Source organism: Carcharhinus amblyrhynchos, chromosome 15, assembly GCF_965287045.1.
Source record: "Carcharhinus amblyrhynchos chromosome 15, sCarAmb.v2.hapA, whole genome shotgun sequence".
NCBI classification, from domain to species: domain Eukaryota; kingdom Metazoa; phylum Chordata; class Chondrichthyes; order Carcharhiniformes; family Carcharhinidae; genus Carcharhinus; species Carcharhinus amblyrhynchos.
Window position 1 is genome coordinate 35,649,026 of NC_137338.1, and position 26,202 is coordinate 35,675,227.

Below are 26,202 nucleotides of genomic sequence, written 5' to 3' on the forward strand. Positions count from 1 at the left end.
GAATTCTGCATTAGAACTAGGTTTTCCATCATTTATAATCATCAACTTTGCAACGTACATGTCCACTTTAAAGTGTATTGCATGTTAAGTTGATAAAGTATAACATCTCTTGTTATATTTTGAAGCCTAATGCAGCGTAAGAACCCAAGTCTCGTATTTTCTGAAAGTGGGAAGATACAATTTTTGAAGTGAGAACCCTGGACCCTTATAATATCCAGATAGCCTGCTAAATAATTTGTTGGTCAAGTTATCTGGGAAAAGGTAATGTCTCTTAATAGTTGCTTTCCTTGGGGAGATGTGGTTCACGTTCTCAGACCCAAACTAAGTGTATATGTGAAGTTGCTGCCTTGAATTCAGCTGAAGGTGATTGTTAAGGGAGTGCTCCCAATCTAGGATGGTCTATGTTTGGGGCTAGAATTATAATCCACTTCACCTGCACCACATAGCCTAGAGCAGTTTAAAAAGGCAGCGCATCACCACTTCCTCAATAGTAATGAGGAAGGGGCAATAAATACTGGGCTAGCCAGTGGCGTCCAAATCCCATAATTTTTTTTTAAAACCTGCTACAGTGTTTCTTTTTTAATATGGAACTTGAACTGTATATGATGTTCAAAGTATTATCTAATCAAGGCTACATATAATTTGACCATATCTTCTCCACTTTTCAATTCTAATCCTTTAGAAATGATCCACAATTATTTGTTTTCCTGCCACTGCTGATTCCTATAACAATGCGCCTGTGTCTTTCGTAGGCACAGGCCCTGCCTCGTCACTTCTCTCCTTCCCTTCCCGCAACAGCTCACTACTTGAAAATCCCCAATATTCTATGGCTATATTGTATTACACCCTTTCTTTTGTAACTGTTGCATCTGGGGACCTTGTGTTCCTTGAACAGTGACCAAGGAAAGTAATTTCAGGGAAATCTATTGTTCCCTTGCCTATGCACTATTAAAGAATGGCTGGTTTCAAGTATTATGGGTACTTAGGACATATAATTACATCAATTAAATGTTGATGAATTGTAGGGGCATGTAACTTGAGAAATCAATTTGGAAAAATTGCTGGTACGGAGGATTGTTCTTCATGGGTGTGAGCGTTGGAGCCACATTAAAACTGATGAAAAGAGGATTACAGCTTTTAAAATGTAATTCCGATGAAGGGTCCTTAGAATCAGAGCAAAAAAATCAATGAATTTGACCACAAGGAAACCAGAATCCCAGTATCTCATGGGATTTTCGCTGAAGTGAAGAAGCAGATATTGAAGAAAATATGACCACTGGAAAAGGCAGGGTAAAAATTTACCAAAAAAGACACACTAGGGACAAAAGGAATGTCTCAGGAAAACAGCTAAGTTAAAGGAACGAAGAACAGGATATTGAACATGGTTGGGTGAAGTTAAAGTGAAAAGCAGAGAAACTGCTCTGAGTTAAAGGGACAAATGCAGTAACCAGGTTTAAAGTGGGAAACCAAACATTAGAGGTAAATCAAAAGTTTGGTGATATCTTAAGACAGCCTGTAAAGCAGTAGTGTTTTGATGGCATGGCTGGATACCCAAATTGTGTGGAAGATTGAATGCATGTGGCAATCCAAGGCAGACAAATACTGAAAGGAGAAACTGAAATCATCGAAGTAGATTCTTGGTTGAGATATCTGAGAGAAAGCATTGTTTGGGAGAAGATTCCAAGGCATGTTCTTTTTCCAAGAGTGTAGTTTGGAAATTTCAGATTTCAGTGAGACCAGCAGACTCATTGTGTGGTAAGCATACGTGGTGATTTGATGAGAAGTTATATTCGATGGCATCTACGATTTGGTTTCAGTGCGTGCTGTGTCTGACAGTTGGCCTGTTGGTTTACATGGACTTTGTATTCACTGAGAACATTGTAGTACAATATATACTTTGCAACATATTTGCCTGAAAATCTGTGAAGATATAGATGGGGTGAAGGAATATTTCATCATAATCATTCTTTTCATGTTTAATTGTTTTATTGTTTTGTTAAAAGTTAATTGGCAGGGCTGATTCTGTTCATCCACGTCTCTAACAAAAAAAAATCAAAGTTACAGTCTATTAAGCTAGGGTACCATAATGGGAGTTGATTGTTCAGTAGTAACAGCAGCTGGGATTTTAACATTATACACACCTAATCTCACACCTTATCATGCAACCCTATCAATCCATCATACATCTTTCTCCCTCAAGTGCTTGTCTAGCTTCTCCGTAAATGGGTTTACTCTATGTGCCCTAATTACTCCTCAGCCACATTTCATAGAGCATGTCAACTACAAACACAGGGTGGAATTTTCCAGCCATTTATTCCCTGTTGCTGCAAGCATGGAGAATTTAGTGCTCAGTCATTCACTGCAGCAGAACAAAAGAATCCCATCAGCACGAACAGCTGGAAAACTCCAGCCATAATCGTTCAGTCCTCATTCTATTCTTCAACTACTTTTTATACTTTGTCTAATGCCTGTACGTCCTTTTTACAAAATTCTGATGCCCATGTGCTTTTGAGGAAAACCTGCATTTTACATTGGGGTGCTAGTCTCTTTCTTTTCCCAGGAGGCAATTTTTGGTAAAGCTCCTTGCTTCGCATAACTGATCATGTGACCAAGTTGCCTGGGAAATAAACAAGAGAAAAAAGAGTCAACAAAAGGTTGATGAATTGTAGGGTGCCAATTATGTCCATTTTGCAACTGATAAGGTGACAAAGAATGGGAGGGCCCTTGGATTTGCTGCAATTCCTAGATTCCTGCAAGTCCATAGAGTCTTTGATGGCAGCCATATGGTAATGAAGGCATTTTCAGAGTAACCAGGAATATAGAGCAATTAAAACTGATTGCAATCCATTAAGTTTCAGCTTTTATGTTACTCAGATAAGATCATGCATGTTTGTAGGTATCCAGGAAACTTCACTAGTTAAGTCTTCTACAGATCTTTGAACCGCCAAGCAGATTGTTTCTTGAAGCCATGGCTCATGATGCTCACAAAGAACTCTATGACAGATGCACCTGAACATTGAGCAATTCAAGCTGTGATTCAGATGTATGCAAAGATCTGGAGGCATCTGTCAATGTGCACCAGCAAGGATGTCCTGAATGCTGATGATCTGCAGAATCTTGCAATACATAGCTCAAGAGAGGACTAAAGCTGCAAAAGACAATGCTTGCACTGCAGTTATACAGGAGGAAGAAATCTGTCCTGCAGTTACGCAGAGTCACCTGGCATAGTCCTATATAGACTCAATTCAAATAATCTAAGGTTATGTAGCCACACACCAGTGCTGAATCCACTTAACCCATGGACACTCTAAACACATACCATTTCTCCAGTCAATTATCCTTCTATTTCACACCCACTGCTCCTCTTCTACTTTGGTTAAGCCATTTACCTCAAGACTGACATCCATTTGGCAAGCGAGAGGCAATAACTGGACAATAGAGAATAGCGATAAAGTTTATGGTATATAGATTTTAACAACTACGTTGACAGATTGATGAACTTTTAAACACTCAAGTCATTTTCCGTGGCTTAACAGCACCTCCCAAACCTGAACCCTCAACAACCCAAGACACTGACAACAGTTACATGGGAACATTAATACCTCTAATCATAAAACCTTGACATAATCATCATTCCTTCATAGATAAGGAATTCCAGCATTTTAATTCAATATCTATCAGTAGAAGTTTATTTATTAGTCACAAATAGGCTTACATTAACATTGCAATGAACTTACTGTGAAAATCCCCTAGTTGCCACAAATTGGTGTCTGTTCAGGTACATAGGGGGAGAATTTAGCATGGTCAATCCACCTAACCAGCACGTCTTTCAGACTTGGGAGGAAACCGGAGCACCCACGGGGACACGAGGTAAATGTGCAAACTTCACAGAGATCATGATCCAAGCTGGGAATCAAAACTGGGGCCTTGGTGCTCTGAGGCAGCAGTGCTAACCACTGGGCCACTGAGCTGCCCAGCAAAGACTAACAGTTCAAGGAGGTAGGTCACATAACCATTTTTTGAGGGGCAACTAAAGATTGGCAACAAGAACTGCCTTGCTAGCAAAGCAGATATTCCAAGATCGAATTGAAGAGAAAAGGAAATTACCCAGCCCCACCTTTGTAACCAAAGCATGACCAATTTGCAACTCGTTTAAATCATGAAAATGTACTAATTACCAAAATAGCTAATACTGAATTTCCATTGAAAACTACTGCAAAAAGTTCTAGTCCAAATAAAACTATGAATTTTGAACAATACAAAATGCTTCAACTGAACAACCCCCTCCAGGCTCCTCTCCCCTATTTTGTTGCTACTTCCTGACAATCTTTTATATTGATCCTTTACAAATACTTATCAATTTCCCTTTTAAATTGTGATCGTTACTGCTATTGTGATAAAGCATCACATATTCTCATACCTTTGTGTGAAAACAATCCTAAGATTCTCTCTTGATACTTCCAGTAATCAGCAATCTCAAATTCTTATCAAATCATTAAACTTTTTGGACTGATGCATGGACGAAAGAACTGGGGAGTAAAACATGCCTCAGCTGTTAGTTAAACTTCAAACACATTAACAGGTTTGCAAAAAAATAGTTCAAATCATTCTATTAAATTCAAAAACACAAGGCAATGAAAGAATGGATGGGCCAACAATAGTTATACAGTACTATTATATCATGAACAGATATGCATATTTCACCACAAATTGAATATTCTGTTGACTTGTGCAATACTCCATAAGTGACCTGATCAGGAAAACATTAACTTAATTGGACATTCTAATAACAATAACTTGACGTAAAACAGTCATTTTTAACTGATACAGTCATGAGAGGAACACATGCAGATAAATTCTGCTAATACTCTCACATCATATGTACACCATCATATGTACATATGTATATCTATGTTCTAGCATATGTACACACACTTAAGAAAACATGTGGCAGTAAAAATACATAATATATTTATAATTAGATGAACCTCAAGGCAAAGAATCAGGCAATATAAAAAAATAAGAGATGAATACAACTCTGATTCTTATTTTAATATTATAGCATACATAGCTTTCTTAAAAATATAACCAATATATGTAAATAAGAAAACTCATTGAATATATAATTTTCATTGCTTCAAAATATTGCTAGTTTTAAATTGTTAACAAGAAACACCAATACAACCAATACAATGTTTGCACTAAAAATATTTCATATTACTGTTAATTCTCCTGTGCATTGGTTGCAACAATTAAATGTGATATTTTCATATCTAGTGTATGGGTGAAATCGTCCTATGTTCTTTTTGTTAGAAAGCAATGAAGATGGTGAAGTATCACAGAATGGTATGTCTGTTGTTACTTTGCTGCACAGTGTTGGAGCCAACATCATCAAAACCTGCAGATACAAAAAAAAGGATCTGAGCGTTTAAATGCTGAGTCAGCAATCAAGTCATTTACTTCACAGTTATTACTGCTCTAGTAATGTTTAATTTACTCAACTAGTCAAAGCATTGGAGAAAACCTGAACCACTAGGACCACTGGGTGCCTGCATATGAAAAATATACAGTCAATAGTTTGCTTCATTTCCTATTTGTAGCATTTGTAACAAGATGGATGGACTGATAATATCAGGTGGTCACACGGTGAAGCCTTCCATTGTTTGCTGGAGCAGACGAGTGAAGGAGCAGAGAGACAGATAAGAAATTACCTGTTAAAAACCTGTTTAAATAAGTTTAAAGCACTTTGTAGTACGAACTTACCTTGTAGATCTCTGGAATTCTCTGCCCGTTGAAGTGGTGGAGGCTACCTCGCTAAATATTTTTAAGACGCGGGTTGATGGGTTTTTGATAAGAGAGGGGATTAAAGGATATGGGGAGAGGGCAGGAATGTGGAACTGAGCCACGACAGATCAGCCATGATCTTATTGAATGGCGGGGCAGGCTCGAAGGGCTAGATGGCCTACTCCTGCTCCTTATTTCTTATGTTCTTATAATTCAAATAGAAATAAAGGAGTATCATAGGATTGCAACCATGGCTCTGTAGTGACTAAGTGACTACAGCGGGGATCAGAATATTCAAGGATACTTGTCCATTTCAGAAGGACAGGAAGAAAGGAAGAGGAGATGAGGTAACTTTTTGTTAATACAGTCTGAGAAATTATCTTAGTTTGGGGAATCAAAATATAGAATCAGTTTGTGTGGCAATAATAGCAAAGGAATCACAGGTGGGAGCGGTTTATATACCCTCTGAAAGTAGCTACACTGTAGGACAGAGTATTAAGAAAAAATGGGAGAAATGTAAGAAAGATTGTACAATCATGGGAGATTTTAATTTTACAATAGATTGGCCAAGTCAAATTAGGAAGGATGAGTTCATAGAGTGCACTTGTGACAGTTTTGAAGAATAGTATGTTCCGAAACCAACCAAGGACAAGGTTAGTTTAGACCTGGCATCATATAATACAGCAGGATTAATTCCTGACCTCTTACCTCAGCAGGAGTGATCATATCATGTATAATTTTATACTATTTTCGAGGACGAGAAATCTGAGTCAGAAACTAGTGCCATAAACTTAAAATAAGGCTAGTACAAATGTATGGTGACATTCTTGGCTAAAGTGGAATGAGAAAATAGATAAATGGTAAGATGGTAGAGAAGCACTGCAGACATTTCATATTTGAGCAGCATGGAGCACTGTGGATAGCACTGCTCAAAGCGCCAGAGCCCAGGTTTGAGTGCAGCCTTGAGTGACTGACTGACTGAAGTTTGCACACTCTCTCCTGTCAGTGTGGGTTTCCTCTGGATGCCCCAGTTTTCTCAGGCCAAAAATGAGTAGGTTAGGTAGATTAGCCATTGTAAACATGTCGTGATATGGGGATAGGGCGAAGGAGGGGGTTTGGGTGAGATGCTCTTCTGGAGAGTTGGTGCAGACTCAATGGATCAGGCAGCCTCTTTCTGCTCTGTAGGGATCCTATGGTTCTATATCTGTATATAAAGACATAATTCACTTCGAAAAAAATTCTACCAGACTAACTAAGGAAGTTAAGGATGGCATCAAATTGAAAAAAAAATATTTATTGCTGTAACATTTTAGAAATATCAAAGAATGACTAAAAAATAGCAAAAAGAGAGAAATTGGAGAATGAGAGAAAACTCGCAAATATAAAAAGATAGTAAAAGCTTCTATAAGTAGTGAAAATGAGCTATGTTCCCCTATGAGGATGAGGCTGAAGAATTAGTCCATGGGAAACCAAAAACAAAAGCAGCAAAACCTTGGTTTCTGTCTTCACCCCCCCCATCTTTTGTCTTGCCCTAAACCTACCATCTTTCTTCATCAAATTCAATTTGTTCACGAGAACTTATTCATAGATTCCATACTAGCTATCACATTGCATACGGTTCCCTCTACTCAAGTAATTTCACTTCCCTTTCAAATATATCACCACCATCTCCTCAAAAAATCCACCCATTCCATCTGTCCTTGCAGATTACACCTGGTGGTTAAAAGGTAGGGGTACGGACGCCCAAGGCTAGACTTGGGAGTCTAAAAGTACATTTATTGTATACAATATTACTAAAGATCACCCATATTTCTAATAATCAAAGGTTTCATATTGAATGAAAATCAAAAATTGTTTAATGTCAGCTATAAAAGATTGGATGCAAGTAGCATGCAACAGTTTTGAAAGGAAACCAGTATTTGAACAGGGAACATTTGAGGTTTAAAATGTGATAAAACATCAAGTTAAAAATCAACATTTTAACATATTCCTTCATGTTCAATCACGTACCAAGTATCGGATTTTCCCATTAGCAGTGTTTGTTCTGTTGTGAAACCATTTCTTATTAGGATCATACAGTACCTTTTCAGCCATTTTTTCAGCTGGTGTGCTGCAGAATTCAACTTGTTGGTTAGTCTTTTGTGCATTACTTGTACTCAGTTTTCCAAGGAGGTGAGAATTAACAGCCTCTGCTAACTTAAGATTGACAGCAGCAAGCTCTGCCGTGGTGTGTGGTTGTGCACTAGGGTAATAAGTTTGTTGTCGGCCCCATTGCAGAGATACCAAAAGCTCCTCAAGGAATCTGTGAAGTATAATAAAAATACATTTAATAAAAACTGGATCCTGTGCATAACTAACTTGTACAAAGTTGGATACTTTATTGTGGGTAATTGTAATTTTTTTTATTGGACACTATACTTGCAGTGCAACTGCCTGAACTAAAGTCTGTTCTTCTTGGAAGGGAACCTAATTTTACAAGAACAAAAATAAAACAATGCAAATGCTGGAGATCCAAAATAAAAACAGAAAATGCTGGAAAATCTCAACAAGTCTAGTAGTAATTGTGAAGAGAGAAACTGAGTTAACATTGAGTCCATACAACCTTTCCACAGCACTAAAGAGTTATCACGGACTTGAAATGTTAATTCTGTTCTCTTTCCACAGATACCATCAGACCTGCTGAGTTTATCCAACATTTTCCATTTTTATTACAAGAGAACAGTTGTGGCTATCCAAGTTTTCTACCACTTATGAAATCTTCAGAGATTGTTTCAAACGTTAGAAGCCTACATTACTTACAAATATACTTGTAATCCAAACATAGTTTCTTCCTGAACTCACTTTATTAAACAGTACTTATTTGGGTTTAACTACATGACCCAGATTTTGCAGGGAGAATTATGATGACACTATTAATGTTGACCATGGAGGAGTAAATCAGACTGCAGCATCTAGGATCTGCACACGCACAATTAAATGTGGAAAATAATATGCTCAAGTTACTCTGTTCCTCCACAGGCTTTGCTGTACTGACATCTTATTGAGAGACTTGGCATTCAAATGTATGAAAGGTGTGAAACTGTGGTACTTACCCACTAGATCCCCACTTAACATGCCAAAAATTGTTAGGGCATGCCTTATCAAGTATAAGTGAAAATTGTCAAGCTTGATAAGTCTTTGTTTTTGCCAAGCTCTCTTAAACTGAAAATTAATTTTATAATATAAAATTTCACTTCTTCAGATTTTAATTATTGCTTTAGATTATTTAAAAGTAGAAATTATTTTCTTCCATTTTTTTCTCTTTCTCGTTATCCAAACTTTCAGGTTGCGACTCTGCACGTCTTAGTAAGGATTTCTCAATCGGATTGGCTGAGGTGAAATGCCACTGCTTGCCCTGGCCCTTATAGAGAATGCTGTGCTGTTTTGATTGTCTGATTACTGCAATCAGTGTTATGAGAAATTTTGTGGGAAAGTGGAAGCTTAATGAATGACAGACAGTGTTTGTTGGCCTCTGATCATAATATTAAGGTCATTACTTCTTTCTTGCAAGGAAATTTCTGCCTGAAATTGGACTTTGCTGAGTTATGGGAAAATTCCACCATTGTTTTTGGATTCTATTACTATGTAAAACTCAATCCCTATACCATTTTCATTTAGCCAAGAGGTTATCATGACAGTGAATTTTAATGAAATTCTGCTATGTTACTTGGAACCATAGAATAGCCATGTGGCCTGTCATATCTGTGCCAGCTCTCCATAAGAACAATTCAGCTTGTCCAATGCTCTCGCTTTTTCACCACAGACCTGCAAATTTCTTCTCTGCAGATAATTATCCAATTCTCTTTTGAAAGGCATGATGGAATCTGCCTGCAACATGGTCTCAAGCAGTTTGTTCCAGATGGGTGGCACGGTGGTTAGCACTGCTGCCTCACAGTGCTAGGGACCCAGGTTCAATTCCAGCCTAGGGTCACTGCCTGTTTGATGTTTTCATGTTCTCCTCATGTCGGCATGGGTTTCCTCCAGGTGCTCCAACTACCTCTCACGTTCCAAAGATGTGTGGGTTAAGTTGATTGACCATGCTAAATTGCCCCTTAGTGTTAGGGGGACTAGCAGGGTAAATAAGTGAGGTTATGGGGGTAGAGCCTGGGTGGGATTGTGGTCGATGCAGACTCGATAGGCCAAATGGCTTCCTTCGGCACTGTAGGGATTCTATGATTCTTTTTTTCCACTTCTCTTATTAACTTTCCACATGCAGCCTAGTTCTAACTTGTATCATCAACCTGACACCAGTCTTACTGTTTTTCTTGCTTAATTTGAGAAATATTTATATAATGCAATAAAAAATAGTGGAATTATACGTATTAAAAGAGTGGAACTATACTTGTAGCACTTTGCAGGTCAGCCCATTAATCTTTTTAATGACTGAATATTTGTTGTTTTTTATTGACAAGGAAGTGAAAGAATATAATGGGTACTCAGGAAAGCAGAGTTGATGCCTCTATCAGATCAGCCATGATCGTATGTGATGGTGAAGCAAGTTTGAGACTTACTCCTGCTACTAATTCCATTGTATGTTTCCTTGTCTTTTATCTTCAAGCACTTTTTCATCCTTAATAAAATGCTGGCTTATTTTCAATTCTGATGAAGGGTGCACATCTTGTCTTTTCTCTATACAGATACAGATGTTGATTGATAACATTGTGCAGTTCCAGCATTTTGTTTTTATTTCAAGTTTTTGTAATGTATATTTTGAAAACAATGTCATTACCAGAGTGTTATTCACTCTTTATCCAAAACAATGGATTGCATGCAGAACTCCAAAGAATTGAGTATATATATTTTGCAAGAGCAGGTTTCCATTATGATAACACTGTGCATAGGTTTATTTCTATATCTAGTTGTTGGCATTGTGGACAAGATAATCAGCCTTGCAACAGCCCATCCCAGGTTGACAAAAAAAAACAGATCAACCTGCTAACACCAAGAGATGATAGTGTAGTGGCAATGTCACTGGGCTAATAATCCAGAGGCCTAAGCTAGCACTTTGGGGTCATGGGTTCAAATCCCACCACAGCAGCTGGTGGATTTTGAATTCAGTTAATAAATCTGAAATATAAAGCAAATTTACTATCTATGCTTGTCATAAAAACCTACCTGGTTCACTAATGACCTTCAAGGAAGGAAATCTGTTGTCCTTACCCTGTCTGGCCTACATGTCTCTCGAAATGCACAGCAATGTGATTGGTTATTTAACTGCCCTATGAAATGGCAAGCCAGTGACACCCACATCCAATAAAAAAACCCTCTCATCAACCATAATTATCTTTGGAGACATGTTCAGTTGTCTCACACTGATTGAAAACTGGCTCAATTTACTTTAAGTTGGATCCCACCTTCAAAATAAACAAGGCATCCAAAGCTCATAAAATAAAGGAAAAACAATACCTTATTAAGTAGAATAACATATTGTTGAAAAGATTTAGGTTAAAGTTGTTAAAACAAAATGGGTAAAATAATGGGAGCTGGGTAAATTGTATGTGATCTAAATTGAAATGTTTAATAGTCATTTTAGAAATGAGGATATGTATTACATTTTAGTCACTTAACTATTGTAACATATTTACAATTTGTGGCAGTTTAATGGTTAGCCTAGGAAAACTGGAACCTATTTAGTGGCAGTGTAATGGTTGAGAGTTCATCGTCTAATTGATAAAACACATAACTGCACAGGATGATAACATACCTGTGGGAGTCAACCATATCCTGCCGAAATTGCTCACGTTCACCGAGAAGATCCTGTATTGCACTTTGGGTTTCTCTAACATGACGCTGCAAAGATGCCCTAGCATGGGCCAGCTCCTCTGTCATCACTCTGCATGGAAAGAAGATTAAAACATGTTACCCATAATTTATAAAACTTACAATGTCTCTGCATATTAAAATGGAAAAAGGTGTTTATCCAATTTAAAAATGAGTAAGCATTTAACAAAGTCATTAAACATGGACCAAGAAACATATTTTATAGTGTCCAAATCAGAAAGGAATTTTGAAGCTGAAGTACACATATATTGGCACAATAAGACCAAAATAAATTTGATGAAAACACTGGCTAAAATTACCATACTGGCTAAAATCTATTACAACTAATTACTGCGCAATATCAAATTAGCATTTCAAAAATAAATTTACTTCATTGCGGAATTTATTTATTTAAATATATATAGGTCTAGTGCAGATATCTCTCTAGGGGTTTTACATAATTTTCTGAGCAACTAGAACTAGTGTAGCCAAGTCTAGATTGCATGGTGTGTGGTTTCACTATTTCAGTGTTCTTTTACATACAACTGTGAGAACATGAAGCATAGAAACAGGCCAGTCAGCCCAAGCCAATGTTTATGCTCATTTAAGCCTCTTCCTACTCTTTGATCTAACTTTGTTGTATACCCCACTATTCTCTTCTCCCTCAAACTCTTATCTAGTTTCCCTAAAATGCAATTTTCCCTAAAATGCAATTTGCCTCAACTGACCCCCATGTTAGCAGATTACACATTCTCTTCACTATTTCTTCCAAATGACCTTTTTGATTTTTGGGTGACTATATCTTACATTTTGGACTTTAGATTTTCTTTTCCCACAATTAGAAAAATACTCTCAGTATCTACTTGGTCAAAAGTTTCCATAATTTTAAAGACCTCTATTAGCTCTTCCATAAGCCTTTCCTTTCAAGGCAAAGGAGTCTTAGGTTGTACATCCTTGTAAATCTTTTTTTGTACCATCTTTAGTGCCTTTATTAGTTTCATTATGTGGCAACCAGAACTGCATACAGCACTCAAGGTGTGATCTGGCCAAGATTAGCACATTTTTAATTTTTCAGTTCTATCCCTCTAGAAATAAACCATGTGCTTGGTTTATTTTTGCTCTGGTCTTACTGATGTGTCACAACTTTTAGTGATATGTGTATTTATACTCCCAAATTCCTTTGAACCTCTTTACCAAATTCCTTCCTAAAATGTAATACCTCAACTATCTGTAATGAAACTCATGTGCCAAATACATGACCTGTCCATAAGTTTGTTAATGCCTTCTTTTTTTTCCTTAATTTGTTCAGTGCCTGTAGGCATTTTTGGCTTGGCCAGCATTTACTGTTAATCTCTAATTGCCCTTAGGAAAACCCAATGATGAGGTGCCTTCATGAACCACTGCAATCCACTGTTATGGGAACATCCACAGTGCTGTTAAAGAGTTCCAAAATATTGACCCAATAATGATTTACTATATAACTATTCCTCACCCCAATCTGCACCATTTGGCATAAATTCAGAAATTGTGTCCAAATGTAAATTGTGAACAACAGTGATCCCAAGTACTAATTATTACTGGACACCATTTACAATCTTCTTTCACTGAATAGCTATCCTTTCTGGAATAATTCATTGGGAATGATTCATCTGAAAGCCTTGGATTCCACTGGAAATATTACTGGAAACAGTGATCTTTGTTACCATATTGGATACTTGTTAAACTTCATTTCACAGCACAATCTTACAAAAAGAGATAAAACATTTAAGCAAATAGCCACAAGCCTTCAAAAATCAGAGACTTTTCCAACTATTTGAAAAAGCAACTAATGTAAAAGGACAACTAACATTGCCTATTATATTTATAGCAAATACACCACCGCACGTCTGAATAAAACATTAATCATAGCACTCCCCTCTATTGTCATAAGTGGAAGTGATGCAAGTAAGCAATAGAATTAGAAAATGTTAGTAAAGCTGTAAACAAAAGTACATTGTTCATAACTCATTTAATACAAATGGCTGTAAAGTATCCAACCTGCTTGCAAGGAACTTGCTGCGCCATACATCACATTGTATGGTCATCCGCTCCAGCTGCTCAGAGAGCTGAGCCAAGTTTTGAGTCAAAGTCTCATTTTCCAGGATTAGTTGATTTTTTTCACGGGCCATGCGCTCAAAATGATACTGAAGATCATTCCCAACAGAAGCTACAAGTAGTTTTTTTAGCTCACGATTTACCTGAAATAGAGAGGAAAACAATCTTCTTAACTGAATTATTTTTATATATGAAAGCTACCAATTACTATTCATCCTGCAATTTGACTGGATTTTAAGCTGGGTTTGGAGGCAGGAGGGCTGGCTAGATGTCATGGGAAGGCAGCAGGTGGCACGCCCATCACTTTTCTGTCACGATGCTCCCATCAGAAAGAAAGATGGCAGATGGCCCTCCCACCCAAAGCCCAAATGAGCCAGTTGGACCCCCTTCGTGTTTCTGCTGGCATTTAAGCAGCCATGTGGGAAGACCACCAAGTAAATGTTGATAGTCTCCAGTTGTGAGCAGGCTTAATTTTCACACATTTTGGCCTAAGATAGGGAAGCAGTAGCAGCAAGGGCCACCCCCGTGGCAACAACACAGCCTGCACTCACCAACCTTTTATCAGGCCTATTCAACTGGCCCAGATACCTAGAGTCCACACTGGTTGAGAGATGAATGACCTCTGCCTCCTCCAGATGCAGCTCCAGCAGTGGCCACTGCTGAGCTACTAGCTGGTCTTCTGATTGGGATGATGTGGAGATGCCGGCGTTTCCAGGTGTCAGATGCTCATTCCTAATACCAATTAATTGGCTGCCATTAAAAAGATGCAGTATTGAATCCTGCTGGCCACCAAAGCAGGTATTCCCTCTGCTGCTAATAAATCCAACCCTTCCTTTCTATTTTTCTGTGTCTTGCTGATTAATGTTTTAGAAAATAAATATCACAGAGGTCATAGAGTATTGTAGAGTCAAAAATGATAATAACAAGAAAGTGCTGTGAAGACTTGGAATTTAAATTGAGTAGATCAAGGCAAAAAAGTACATAATTGTCTGATTTTGCATGGGGAGGCAGAGAATTGAAGGATTTTAAAAAATATATTTTAATGACTCAGATGCTGGTTTATATCATATTCATTTTCTATTAAGCAATCCTCAGGTTATCCAGCCCATTAACTTCCTTATCAATAACAAAAGTAAACTACAGCAGATGGTGCAAATATGGAATAAGAACAGAGGGGGTGATTTTACCATCACATTGCACCAGTTAAGTGAGGCATAAAGCGATTAGCGTGATTGGTGCTGGTTTTCGCAACCAACACTATTTTACAAGTGCCGGATTTCCAGCGCGGTCAGTCTCTTGGCGGAAATGGGTGAGAGGCAGGTTAATGTATTGAAATTTATTTAAATAAGCATTTCAATGTCATTAGCGATCCTGGCACTCAATCATCCGGGCTCGCCTGTGTTTATGACCTCGCGAGGAAACGTTCTCATCAATGAGGAATAGACGTACTCCCCATGAATGGGGAGCAGTTGATTTGGCCTTACCGGTGGAACCGGAGGCCATTGAGGCCCCCTTGTCAGTACCAGCCTGATGCTGCCAGTCTGGCACCTGGGCAATGCCCACCAGGCAGTGCCAAGGGCGGCTGCTGCCACTTTGCAGCAATAAGTGCGGAGAGGGAGCCCACTGCCACTCTGCAGCGATTGGTGGGGGGATGGCAGCAGGGCCATAATTGGTCTGGGCAGCTGGGGACTGTCAGCGGGGGCTGTATCTCGGGCTGTAAGCCCCCAGGATTGCAGGGTGGAGGGTGGGTGGGAAGAGTTACCAGGCTGCCTGCAAGGGCCTGACAGCTCTCTGTCTGTCAGATCCCTGCTACTGGTAATGCGCATGGCCAGCATCAGAGGCCTGCACATGTGCACTACCTCCTTCTGCAAGCTTTCAGGTCTGTTAAGCCCCACCCACAGGCTTCTGCAGTGAGCAACAGGCTCACTCAAAATTTTGCGGGCAAAGCGCACATGGGGAGGGCCTATAAACTTGCCCAAATGGAGGATGTGAAACTCTCCTAGTTTCAAATCTGCCCAGCACTGAGAACAAAAATGGTAAAGTAGTGCCCAGAGTGATGTTACAGGTTGATGATACAGATGAATGTAGCTACGTCATATACCCTAGACCGGTGGAGTGGTCCTCTTCTAGGGGGTCAACCTTTGCGATCAAGCGCTGAGCTTCAGGAGGGACGCACATGGAACTGTGAGGAAAGGGAAACACCCGCCTAGCCAGCCAGATCAGCTGAATCAACCCTAGCAATCAATGGGGTAAGTTGTATGAACTGTTGAATGTTTGTTCTATTTTGTCTTTTTAGACACAGTCCTTTGTGATTGTAAAATCAGTTTTCTCTCCTCCCCCAACCTCACCAAACCATTGGCTTATCTTTCAGTTTCCAGTTCTGACATAAGCCTAGCTTGTCTTTTCTCTTCACAGGTTTATTTCCAGCAAGTTGTTTGCAGTGTTTTAACTTAGTAACAACTCAAATGCAAACACAAGACCAGAGCTCTCAAATTTCCACAATGCAATTTAAAGAATGTGTCATCTCACCTCAGTTTGTACTCGGATTTGATTGGCCAGCCCTTCTTTATCTTGTAGGAGTTTTCTTTCTGAACTTTGAGATTTATCAATGGAAGCTTTTAGTTCTATCAGTTCTCTTTTGAGCTCGTTCGTATTCTCGAACTGACTCAACAACTCGCCTTTATGGGAACCTGCAGTGTCATTTAACTTTGTACTCTTTGTGGGAACTTCATGAATTACAGCTGCTTTGGGAACTAAGAGCTTAATGGCTTCCACCTCAATCGCTTGGTCAGGCTGAACACTCCCAAGCTGAAGAACGCCAGGCTTAGTGACAATTTGTGAAGAACTAGAAACTACATTAGTTCGTGGAGCATGATGACATTTTTTATTCACTCCTGTGGCATTTTCCACAGGTTTCGCTGGTTCTTCTGTTTCCATTCCATCTCCAGGTCTACGGATAGGTTGTACAATGTGAACTAAAAATGTGAAAAAGAAAACAACTTACTGCTATGAATGCAAAAAAGATAAATTAAATATTGATAGCCAAATGTTATTCTACTTTAGATGATAATTGTGGCAATAATCACTGCAAGCAATAAAATGTTTGTAACCACAACAGATGTTAAGAAAGAATAAACACCATTAGGGCTTAAGGTAGTTTTAAATTTATGTCAAAATAAATATCAATCACTTGAAACATCTATCTTCCACAGTAAGTATTGTACTAACCAGACTCACACGTAATGCAATATTTTGAGTTGGTAAACCAGATCGCAGCATTCAGATATCACATAAATTAGATGCCAGAGCAGTCAATGATCAGACACAGAGATATATTTGAAACAAGCAGGTTGAGTCTGTGTGCAATTAAGTGTCCATTAAGTGTCAGTAAGGGAATCTCACAGGCTAAATGTCCCCATCATTAAGAAACAGTTTGTAACTGACTTAACAACTCTACTAAGCAGAGAAATTACTTAACTCATTGTTTCCATTTGTCCTGTGGCGCTGATCGACACAAATGGATACGATCTGGTGGCCATTACAGAGACGTGGCTGCAGGGTGACAGGGACTGGGAGCTGAATGTACAGGGCTATCAAGTGTTTAGGAAGGATAGGCAGGAGGGAAAAAGGGGGGGTGGGGGGGGTAGCTCTGCTGATTAAGGATAGCATCACGGTGGTAGCAAGGGATGATATTGGAGCCAAGGAGCAGAGGGTGGAATCGTTGTGGGTGGAGATTAGGAACAGCAAAGGGAGGAAGACGCTGGTGGGTGTCGTCTATAGGCCTCCGAATAATGATCTGGAGGTGGGGCGGGCTGTTAACGCGCAAATAAGTGCGGCGTGCAGGAATGGGACGGCCGTAGTTATGGGGGATTTCAATCTGCATATTGATTGGTCAACCCATGTTGGACGTGGGGGGCTCGAGGAAGAGTTCTTGGAATGCTGCCGGGATAGTTTCCTCAAACAGTGTGTGTTGGAGCCGACGAGGGAGCGAGCTATCTTGGATCTGGTGCTATGTAATGAGGCGGGTAGAATTAGGGACCTTGTGGTGAAGGATCCTCTTGGGGAGAGTGATCATTGTATGGTGGAGTTTCTGGTGCAGATGGAGGAGGAGAAAGTGGGTTCCCGGACACGCATCCTTTGTTTGAATAGAGGGGAGTACGGTAGGATGAGAGAAGAATTGGCGAATGTGGACTGGGGGAGCACGTTGGAGGGAGGGTCTGTCGAGGAGCAGTGGAGGATCTTTAAGGAGATCTTTCTTGGTGCTCAGCGGAAATTTATTCCGATGGTCAAAAAGGATAGTAGGAGGAGAGGTAATAAGCCGTGGATAACGAAGGAGGTGAAGGAAAGTGTTAAACTAAAAGCGGAGGAATTTAGAGTAGCTAAGAGTAGTGGGCGAGAAGAGGATTGGGAGAGGTTTAAATGTCAACAAAGATTGACAAAGAAGTTGATAAAGAAGGGTAGGAGAAACTATGAAGCTGGGCTAGCGCTTAATATAAAAAAGGATAGCAAGAGTTTTTATAAATATATAAAAAGGAAGAGGCTGGCTAGGGTGAATGTTGGTCCTTTAGAGGATGAGAAAGGGGACCTAGTGGTAGGGGATGGGGATATGGCTAAGGTATTGAATAACTTTTTTGTTTCTGTCTTCACGGAGGAGGACGTGAATAATTTGCCGGATGTTAGCGATGGAAAGGTGGAGGGTCTTAATGACATTACTGTTACTAGAGAGGCGGTGCTCGACAGACTGGAGGGGCTGATTGTGGACAATCCCCAGGACCGGATGGAATGCATCCGAGGGTTCTGAAAGAAATGGCGGAGGTGATAGCGGATGCCTTGGTGGTTATTTTCCAAATGTCGCTGGATTCCGGGGAAGTGCCGGATGATTGGAAAACGGCTAATGTTACGCCGTTGTTTAAGAAGGGTGCCAGGCAAAAGGCGGGGAATTATAGGCCGGTTAGTTTAACGTCTGTGGTAGGTAAAATGTTAGAATCTGTCATTAAGGAGGAAATTGCGAGGCATCTTGAAGGGAATTGCTTGATAGAGCAGACGCAGCACGGTTTCATTAAAGGGAAGTCGTGTCTGACAAATTTACTGGAGTTCTATGAGGATGTGTCTAGGGCGGTGGATAGAGGAGAGCCGGTGGATGTGGTCTTTCTAGATTTTCAGAAGGCGTTTGACAAAGTGCCTCACAAGAGGTTACTGCAGAAGGTCGAGGGACATGGAGTTGGGGGTCGGGTGTTAGCGTGGATAGAGGATTGGTTGTCAAATAGGAGGCAGAGAGTGGGGGTCAACGGGTGCTATTCGGATTGGCGGATGGTGACTAGTGGAGTGCCCCAGGGGTCGGTGCTGGGGCCTCAGCTTTTTACCATTTATATAGATGATCTGGAGGAGGGAACCGAGTGTAGGGTGTCGAAATTTGCTGATGACACCAAGATTGGGGGAACAGCAAATTGTGCGGAGGGTGTGGAGAGTCTGCAGAAGGATCTAGATAGGCTGGGCGAATGGGCCAGGAAATGGCAAATGGAATTTAATGTTGGCAAGTGTGAGGTGGTCCACTTTGGTAAGAAGAATGGTAGGAAGGACTATTACTTACGGGGCGAAAAACTGCAGCAAGCGACGGTGCAGAGGGACCTCGGGGTCCTTGTGCATGAGTCGCAAAAACCCAGCTTGCAGGTGCAGCAGGTGGTCAGGAAGGCAAATGGGATGCTGGCCTTCATAGCGAGGGGGATTGAATATAAAAGTAGGGAGGTCTTGCTGCAGCTGTATAGGGCATTGGTGAGGCCGCAGCTGGAGTACTGTGTGCAGTTTTGGGCGCCGCACCTGCGCAAAGATATTTTGGCCTTGGAGGGAGTGCAGAGGAGGTTTACTAGGCTGATACCGGAATTGAGGGGGTTGAGCTATGAGGAGAGGCTGAATAAACTGGGCTTGTACTCGTTAGAGTTTAGAAGAATGAGGGGAGATCTCATTGAGACGTATAAGATGATGAATGGGATGGATAGGATAGAGGTGGAAAGACTCTTCCCGCTCAAAAAAGACAGTAGGACTAGGGGGCACAGCCTCAAGATAAAAGGGGGGCAGTTTAGAACGGAGTTGAGGAGGAACTTCTTCACTCAAAGGGTGGTGAATCTCTGGAATTCTCTGCCCGTTGAAGTGGTGGAGGCTGCCTCGCTAAATATTTTTAAGACGCGGGTTGATGGGTTTTTGATAGGAGAGGGGATTAAGGGTTATGGGGAGAGGGCGGGAAAGTGGAACTGAGCAGCGACAGATCAGCCATGATCTTATTGAATGGCGGGGCAGGCTCGAAGGGCTGGATGGCCTACTCCTGCTCCTATTTCTTATGTTCTCCCATCACAAAACATCCTCAACACCCTCTCTGTCCATTTCCTCAGTCCCTCCTACTTTCTCCTTCTGTCCTGTTCCCTTCTGCTTTCCATCTTAAACACATCATCCTCCTCTTTATCTCCCATTTCCTTCCCTCAATTCCTCCCCTTCATGTCTACATCATGCTCCCCCCACCCTAGCCTGTGTCAAGTTGTGAACAGCCCTTTGATGTAGTGTGCCCTCAATACAGCAGTTGTTTTCGCTCCTAATGTGCAACAACACATGGGAGATTAATAAGTATTATTAATGAAGTTGACATAACATGTGAAACTTTTGTTTTTGTCTAGGAGTCTAGGATACTAAATTAATAAAAGCAATTCATTGAAGAATACTTTTTTAAAAAGCAGTTTGTACCTCAGAATTAATTATGGCAAATAATTTGGTATTATGACACTCATTCTTTCTCTTCCTTCCCATTGGCAATACCATAAAAACTTTGCCGTTATTTAGAATGCATTGATCTTTCAAACTATGAAAAAAGCAGCAAAGTATGTGGCTTCTCTAGTTGACATAAAATTTCTAAACCTTCTTGGGGAGGAAAATTCAGCTAAAATGCCACCAATGTTTTAATAAACTTCAGTGTTGGACCATAATGTAAAGTTGTTTAGCTAAACAAAATAATTCTGCATATTGTCAGCGTTACAAACGGCCACCTTTTCATTTTTATTCCACTAAATTCTAGAATCACAGAATGGTTACAACATATAAAGAGGCCATTTGACCTCCTCCTTTTAGTCCACAGTCCTAAATTTTCCTTTTCCAATAATGATTTGATTTTCTTTTCAAAGCCATGAATGAATTTGCTTTCACCAGACTTTCAGGCAGTGTGTTCCAGATCATAACAACTCACTGTGTAAAACATTTTTACCCATATCATTGGAATGTAGGTCTTAGGGGCATTTGGCCCTTCAAACCTGTATGCCATTCAATGAGATCATGGCTCATAGGGTTGCAGTCTCAACTCCACTTTCCTGGCTGGCAACATAACTCCTGACTCATTTGTCGCCATTCCTTCTTTGTGATCACTTCTGATTCTTATTGCATTCACAAGTGGGAACTATTTCTCCCTATCTATTCTGCCAAACCCATCATGATTTTGAATACCTTAATCAAATACTCTTTCAACATCATTTCTCCAACAGCAGACTCTGCTTCTCCAATCTATCAATGGAACTGAAGTTCCTCATTCCTGGAAGATTCTCCTGATTCTTTTTTGCACCTGCATTTTAATTCCTTCATGTCCTTTCTGAAGTGTAGTGCTCAGAACTGAGTGCAATACTCCATTTGAAACTGATTCAGTGTTTTACACATATTACTATCTTCCTCATAGTTCATGATATTTCCAACTTTATGTCATGTGCAAATAGTGCCATGAAATCCTTTACATCAGTAGTGAAAACTAGAATTTACAAAAAAAAACTAAAACAACATGACTAAAAGCTCTGTATCTGAACATTCATAGTAAAACAAATAAATTGACATCACAAATTGAAATAAATAAGCATGATCAGATAACCACAGACATGGCTGCAAAATGAACAAAGACAGGACCTGAATATTCAGGGGTATTTGACTTAAAAAGGAAAGGATTTTAGGAAAAGGTTGAGATGAAGCTCTGACAAGCAATGATGACATTAGTACAATACAGATGACTTTCGTTCTGGAAATTAAGATGTAGAATCAGTTTTAAGGGAAGAAGTAACTTGTGGGAGTAATTTAAAGGCCCCTAAATAGTAACAACACTGTTGGATGGGCCACACATGAAAATATAACGGGGCTTGTGAGAAAGGGATAGTAATAACCATGGGTGATTTTAATCTACATATAGATTGGACAAACCAGATTGGCAAAGATAGCTTGGATATGAGCTTATAGTCCGTTTTTGGGGCAAATTCTTAGAGCAGCATGTGCTAGCACCAACCTGACGGCAGTATATACTAGATTGGTAATGTGCAATGAGACAAGATTAATTAATGATCTCATACTGAAGGCTCCCCCTAGGTAGAATATGAAGTCGTTTCTCATCATTTAAAGTTTATTTATTTACTAGTGTCGCAAGTAGATTTACATTAACACTGCAGTGAAGTTACTGTGAAAATCCCCTAGTCGCCACACTCCGGTACCTGTTCGGATGCACTGAGGGTGAATTTAGCATGGCCAATGCACCCAACCAGCACGTCTTTTGGACTGAGGGGAAACCAGAACACCCGGAGAAAACCCATGCAGGGAGAATGAGCAAACTCCACAGACAGTGACCCAAACTGGGAATCAAACCTGGGCCCCTGGCGCTGTGAGGTAGCAGTGCTAACCACTGTGCCACCATGCCATGTCAGCTATTTACAGCAAACACCATAGGTATACTTTTAGGAATTATTTTATGTATCTAACACAAAGTAAATGAAGATTGGGAGTTAAATGACAAACTCACAGCCTCATATTAATAGTAATAAATATGGAATTTTATTCAAGAATCACATTCACAGCCTAAAGCCTGTATTTTACAGGGTTGAATTTAGTCAAACTTTTGAGTTATCTTGGTTGTTCTGGGAGTGGTGGGGGTTACCAGTTTTGAAAGTAGTTGGATTGTGTAAGGGGTTTCCTGAACTTAGTACAAATATTAAGTCGCCTTGTAGGTTTTCAAGCTTTGTTACATTAAGGGCATTGTCGTATGATTGGCACCGAGGGCTTAAGATTAATCTTAGCGCATGTTGCTACATTATTTCAATCTGTGTAGTTTGCACATGTGGGAGGCCAGAGTTTCATTGCTGCAATTCTGTATTACAATAAATCTGATTTGGAAAGAATTTCATTAATTCTTAGGAATAAAAGCAGCAGAATACCTTTGTTCTCCATCTTGATAACCGATGTCATAATCCTGAAGCAGTTTTGAATTTTAATTCAGTCACTAATTCTCACCTGGAAAAAGACATTAAAATTACCCCTCAGAACATTTGTGAGATCAGTATCAAATCTTTAAGTAATCTGAAATTACTATAACTATAGGAAAACCAAGTAACAGAAACTGTATTGTAAATGTTTTATAACCAGTCTTCACTCATTTAAGATGAATCAAAGACATAGCAGATCACAGTTTTAGAAAATGACAGACCAGAAACCATTAACATTTTTTGTCTTTTATACTTCAATGGATAAGCTCATTGTAATAATTTATATACAAAACAATTGACTACACAAAACTTGTGGAGATTCAAGAGGTAAAATTTTAAGTTGAAAAATGAGGAAGAAAAATATTCATTAAATCTTTAAAAGGGTTAGAAGGATTAGGTCAGTTAAACAAATCTTTAAAATTGGAAGTTCATAAGGTTAAAATATGTAAATTGGGTCAGTCTATAAATTAAGGTACAGGTACTAAATGCAAAGACTAAATGCTATTCCTGTCGAAATAATAATCGAGTCATAATTAGAGTAATATGTTCACATTTGGGGACCATACTTTAGAGAGAAGGTCAATGCACGATAGCAGAGAGTTATGATGACTTGAAGCATCAACCTTCTTTCTGAACAGATGCTGCTAGATTTACTGAATATTTCCAGCACTTTCTGTTTTATTTCTGCTTTCCAGCATCCACATTATTTTCCAGTAAGTTTATTGTAATATCAGGGATGAGATGCCTATATGTGAAAGATAACAAAAACTAGTATCTTATCAGCACAAAAGTTAAAAGGAGAGCTGATATTGTTTCTTTCAAAATTATGAGGGATCTCAATAAATAGAGAAACTGCTATTCCAGTGTATGGTCAGTTGGTATTTAAAAGACATATATTTATCATCACCAAAGGAAGGAAAAGGTTAGAGTTCTTCCCTGATAAAATATATTGTTTGGAAATGAACAGTTTTAGTAGAAATGGTTGTGGATACAAAATCCATAATAGCATATCTAGAGGAAGTGACTAATGATATAAAAATAGGAGTTTTAGAGAGCTGGTGCAAAGTAACAGCAGTAAGAAGTCTCACAACACCAGGTTAAAGTCCAACAGGTTTATTTGGTAGCGCAAGCCACTAGCTTTCAGAGTGCTGCTCCTTCATCAGGTGAATGGGAGTTCTGTTCACAAACAGGGCATATAAAGACACAAACTCAATTTATAAAATAATGGTTGGAGTGCGGATCTTTACAGGTAATCAAGTCTTAAAGGTACAGACAATGTGAGCGGAAAGAGGGTTAAGCACAGGTTAAAGAGACGAGTATTGTCTCCAGACAGGACAATTAATGAGATTTTGTAAGTTCAGGCACCTCCCACCTCCCACTCATTGTCACCCATGCTAGTGGCTTGTGCTACCAAATAAACCTGGTGTTGAGAGACTTCTTACTGTGTTTATCCCAGCCCAACACCGGCATCTTCACATCATGGCAAAGTAAAGAAGCATATTGGTTTTACAATACTTGGCTTCTTTTGAAACTATAACAAAGGCAGTTTTGAATAAAACTGCCAATAGAATTGTAACTCCAGTTAAGTTGTAATAGTCAAAAAGCATATATGTTCTTAAAGAGTCAAGTAATTAGCATCTCAAACAATAAAGCACTCAACCATTTACCCCAACCTTCAGTTACCTAACAACATCATGGGACCATCATCACCACAAGCATTCAGTGCTTCAAGAAGGCCCATTATACCACCTATCTTCTCAGAGCAGTTACAGAAAGACAGTGAATGCAGTGTTGCCATATGAAAAAAATTAAGTAAATACTACTGAACATAAAAGGATAGTTCTACGTCCAAATATGTGCAGGTTAGGTGGATTGGTCTTGGCAAATTGTTCCTTAGTGTCCCAAATGTGTAGGTTAGATGGGTTAGCCATGGTAAATTGTGTAGGGTTATTGGGATAGGGCAAGGTGAAGGCCTGGTTAAGATACCCTGTCAGAGAGTTGGTGCAGAATCAATGGGCCAAATAGCCTCCTTCTGCACTGAAGAAATTCTATGATCCCTCCATTGTGCATTTTACTGCAGATGATAATTGAACTATCCAATCATCATGCAATGGTAATGCACATAGAAAAAATTGTATAAAATGAATCATTTAAACTTGATAACCAGATCTGACAGTAGAAACATGAGAAAATCAGACTAAGGAAAACTATCTCAACAGTTATAATCAAGGAAAAACAACAAACATTAGTTTTAGAAAAACTAATGGCAATGTTCTGCAAAGAAGTTACTTAATCTGCGTCTGGACTTCCAAGTTTACATCACATGCAGCAAATGGATTAGATTACATTGCATTGTCCAGAACACTTCAATCAAAAAAGAAGCAAAAGGGCAGGTGTTGCATCTCTTGCATTTGAACAGGAAGCTGACTTGGGAAGGGAAGAAGAAGGGTGTTTATTCCACAAGTGTAACTGCAGGCTTCTAGGAACTTATCATTTTTACACTTTGCTTCCACTCTAGTCTCTAGCGGTTTCATCCCTGGATGGGCTTGAAGAATGGTTAAAGATGAATGGGCTAACCCACTGCACCACCAAAATTATGGTAAAATAATCAGATCACTCATACCTGCCACAGGAGCATTTTATTGAATTAACATTTCATCATAGACCATGTTGGGAGTCAAGCCTGGGACCCCAGAGCACTACCTTAGGTCAGTGGACTATCATCAGATCAGTGACCATAGCACTAGGCCACAGGAGGAACCCTTTTTAAATTCCACCATGTGCATTGAGATTGAAACCCAGATTCCCAGTCCAGCAACAAACCACTGTGTCACCAACTCCCCAGACAGAGCAAAGGGAACCAATGTCCGGCTACGTACTGAAATGATGTGGAGATGCCGGCGTTGGACTGGGGTAAACACAGTAAGAAGTCTCACAACACCAGTTGAAGTCCAACAGGCACAAGCCACTAGCTTTTGGGGCTCTGCCCCTTCGTCAGGCCCGCGAGCCTGAGAGCCCCGGGGTGGTAGCGGGACTTTCTATTTTGGGATACTGACATTTTAATTGAAACTCGGCGATTAAAACGAACCAACTCAAACGCGCGAAAGACCTCTGAAAATGCGGGCCCGGGACCTCACTTACCCGCGGTGACAGCTGTTATCTGCGTGGCAGCTCCAAGCAGCCTGACAACACAGAGAGAGACACAACTTCCGGCAGCGGCATAACCTTTCACCTTTGTTTAACCTTTCACCCCGGCCAA

The 26,202-nt window shown here is 39.7% G+C and overlaps 1 protein-coding gene across 2 annotated transcripts; it reads right to left on the minus strand.

Moving 5' to 3' along the window:
- Positions 1-1,987: 1,987 nt before the first annotated feature.
- Positions 1,988-26,161, minus strand: blzf1 (basic leucine zipper nuclear factor 1). 2 transcript variants are annotated; one of them, XM_080203797.1, is made up of 7 exons: positions 26,085-26,161; positions 22,896-22,971; positions 16,207-16,652; positions 13,621-13,820; positions 11,528-11,656; positions 7,867-8,086; positions 1,988-5,398 (listed from the first exon to the last, which is right to left on the minus strand). In XM_080203797.1, the coding sequence occupies exons 2-7, from the start codon at positions 22,924-22,926 to the stop codon at positions 5,213-5,215; spliced, it is 1,212 nt and encodes a 403-aa protein (XP_080059923.1). In that variant the 5' UTR covers positions 22,927-22,971; positions 26,085-26,161; the 3' UTR covers positions 1,988-5,212. The 2 variants fall into 2 exon arrangements, with proteins under 2 accessions (XP_080059923.1, XP_080059922.1); XM_080203796.1 differs by having other exon boundaries at positions 7,795-8,086.
- Positions 26,162-26,202: the final 41 nt, after the last annotated feature.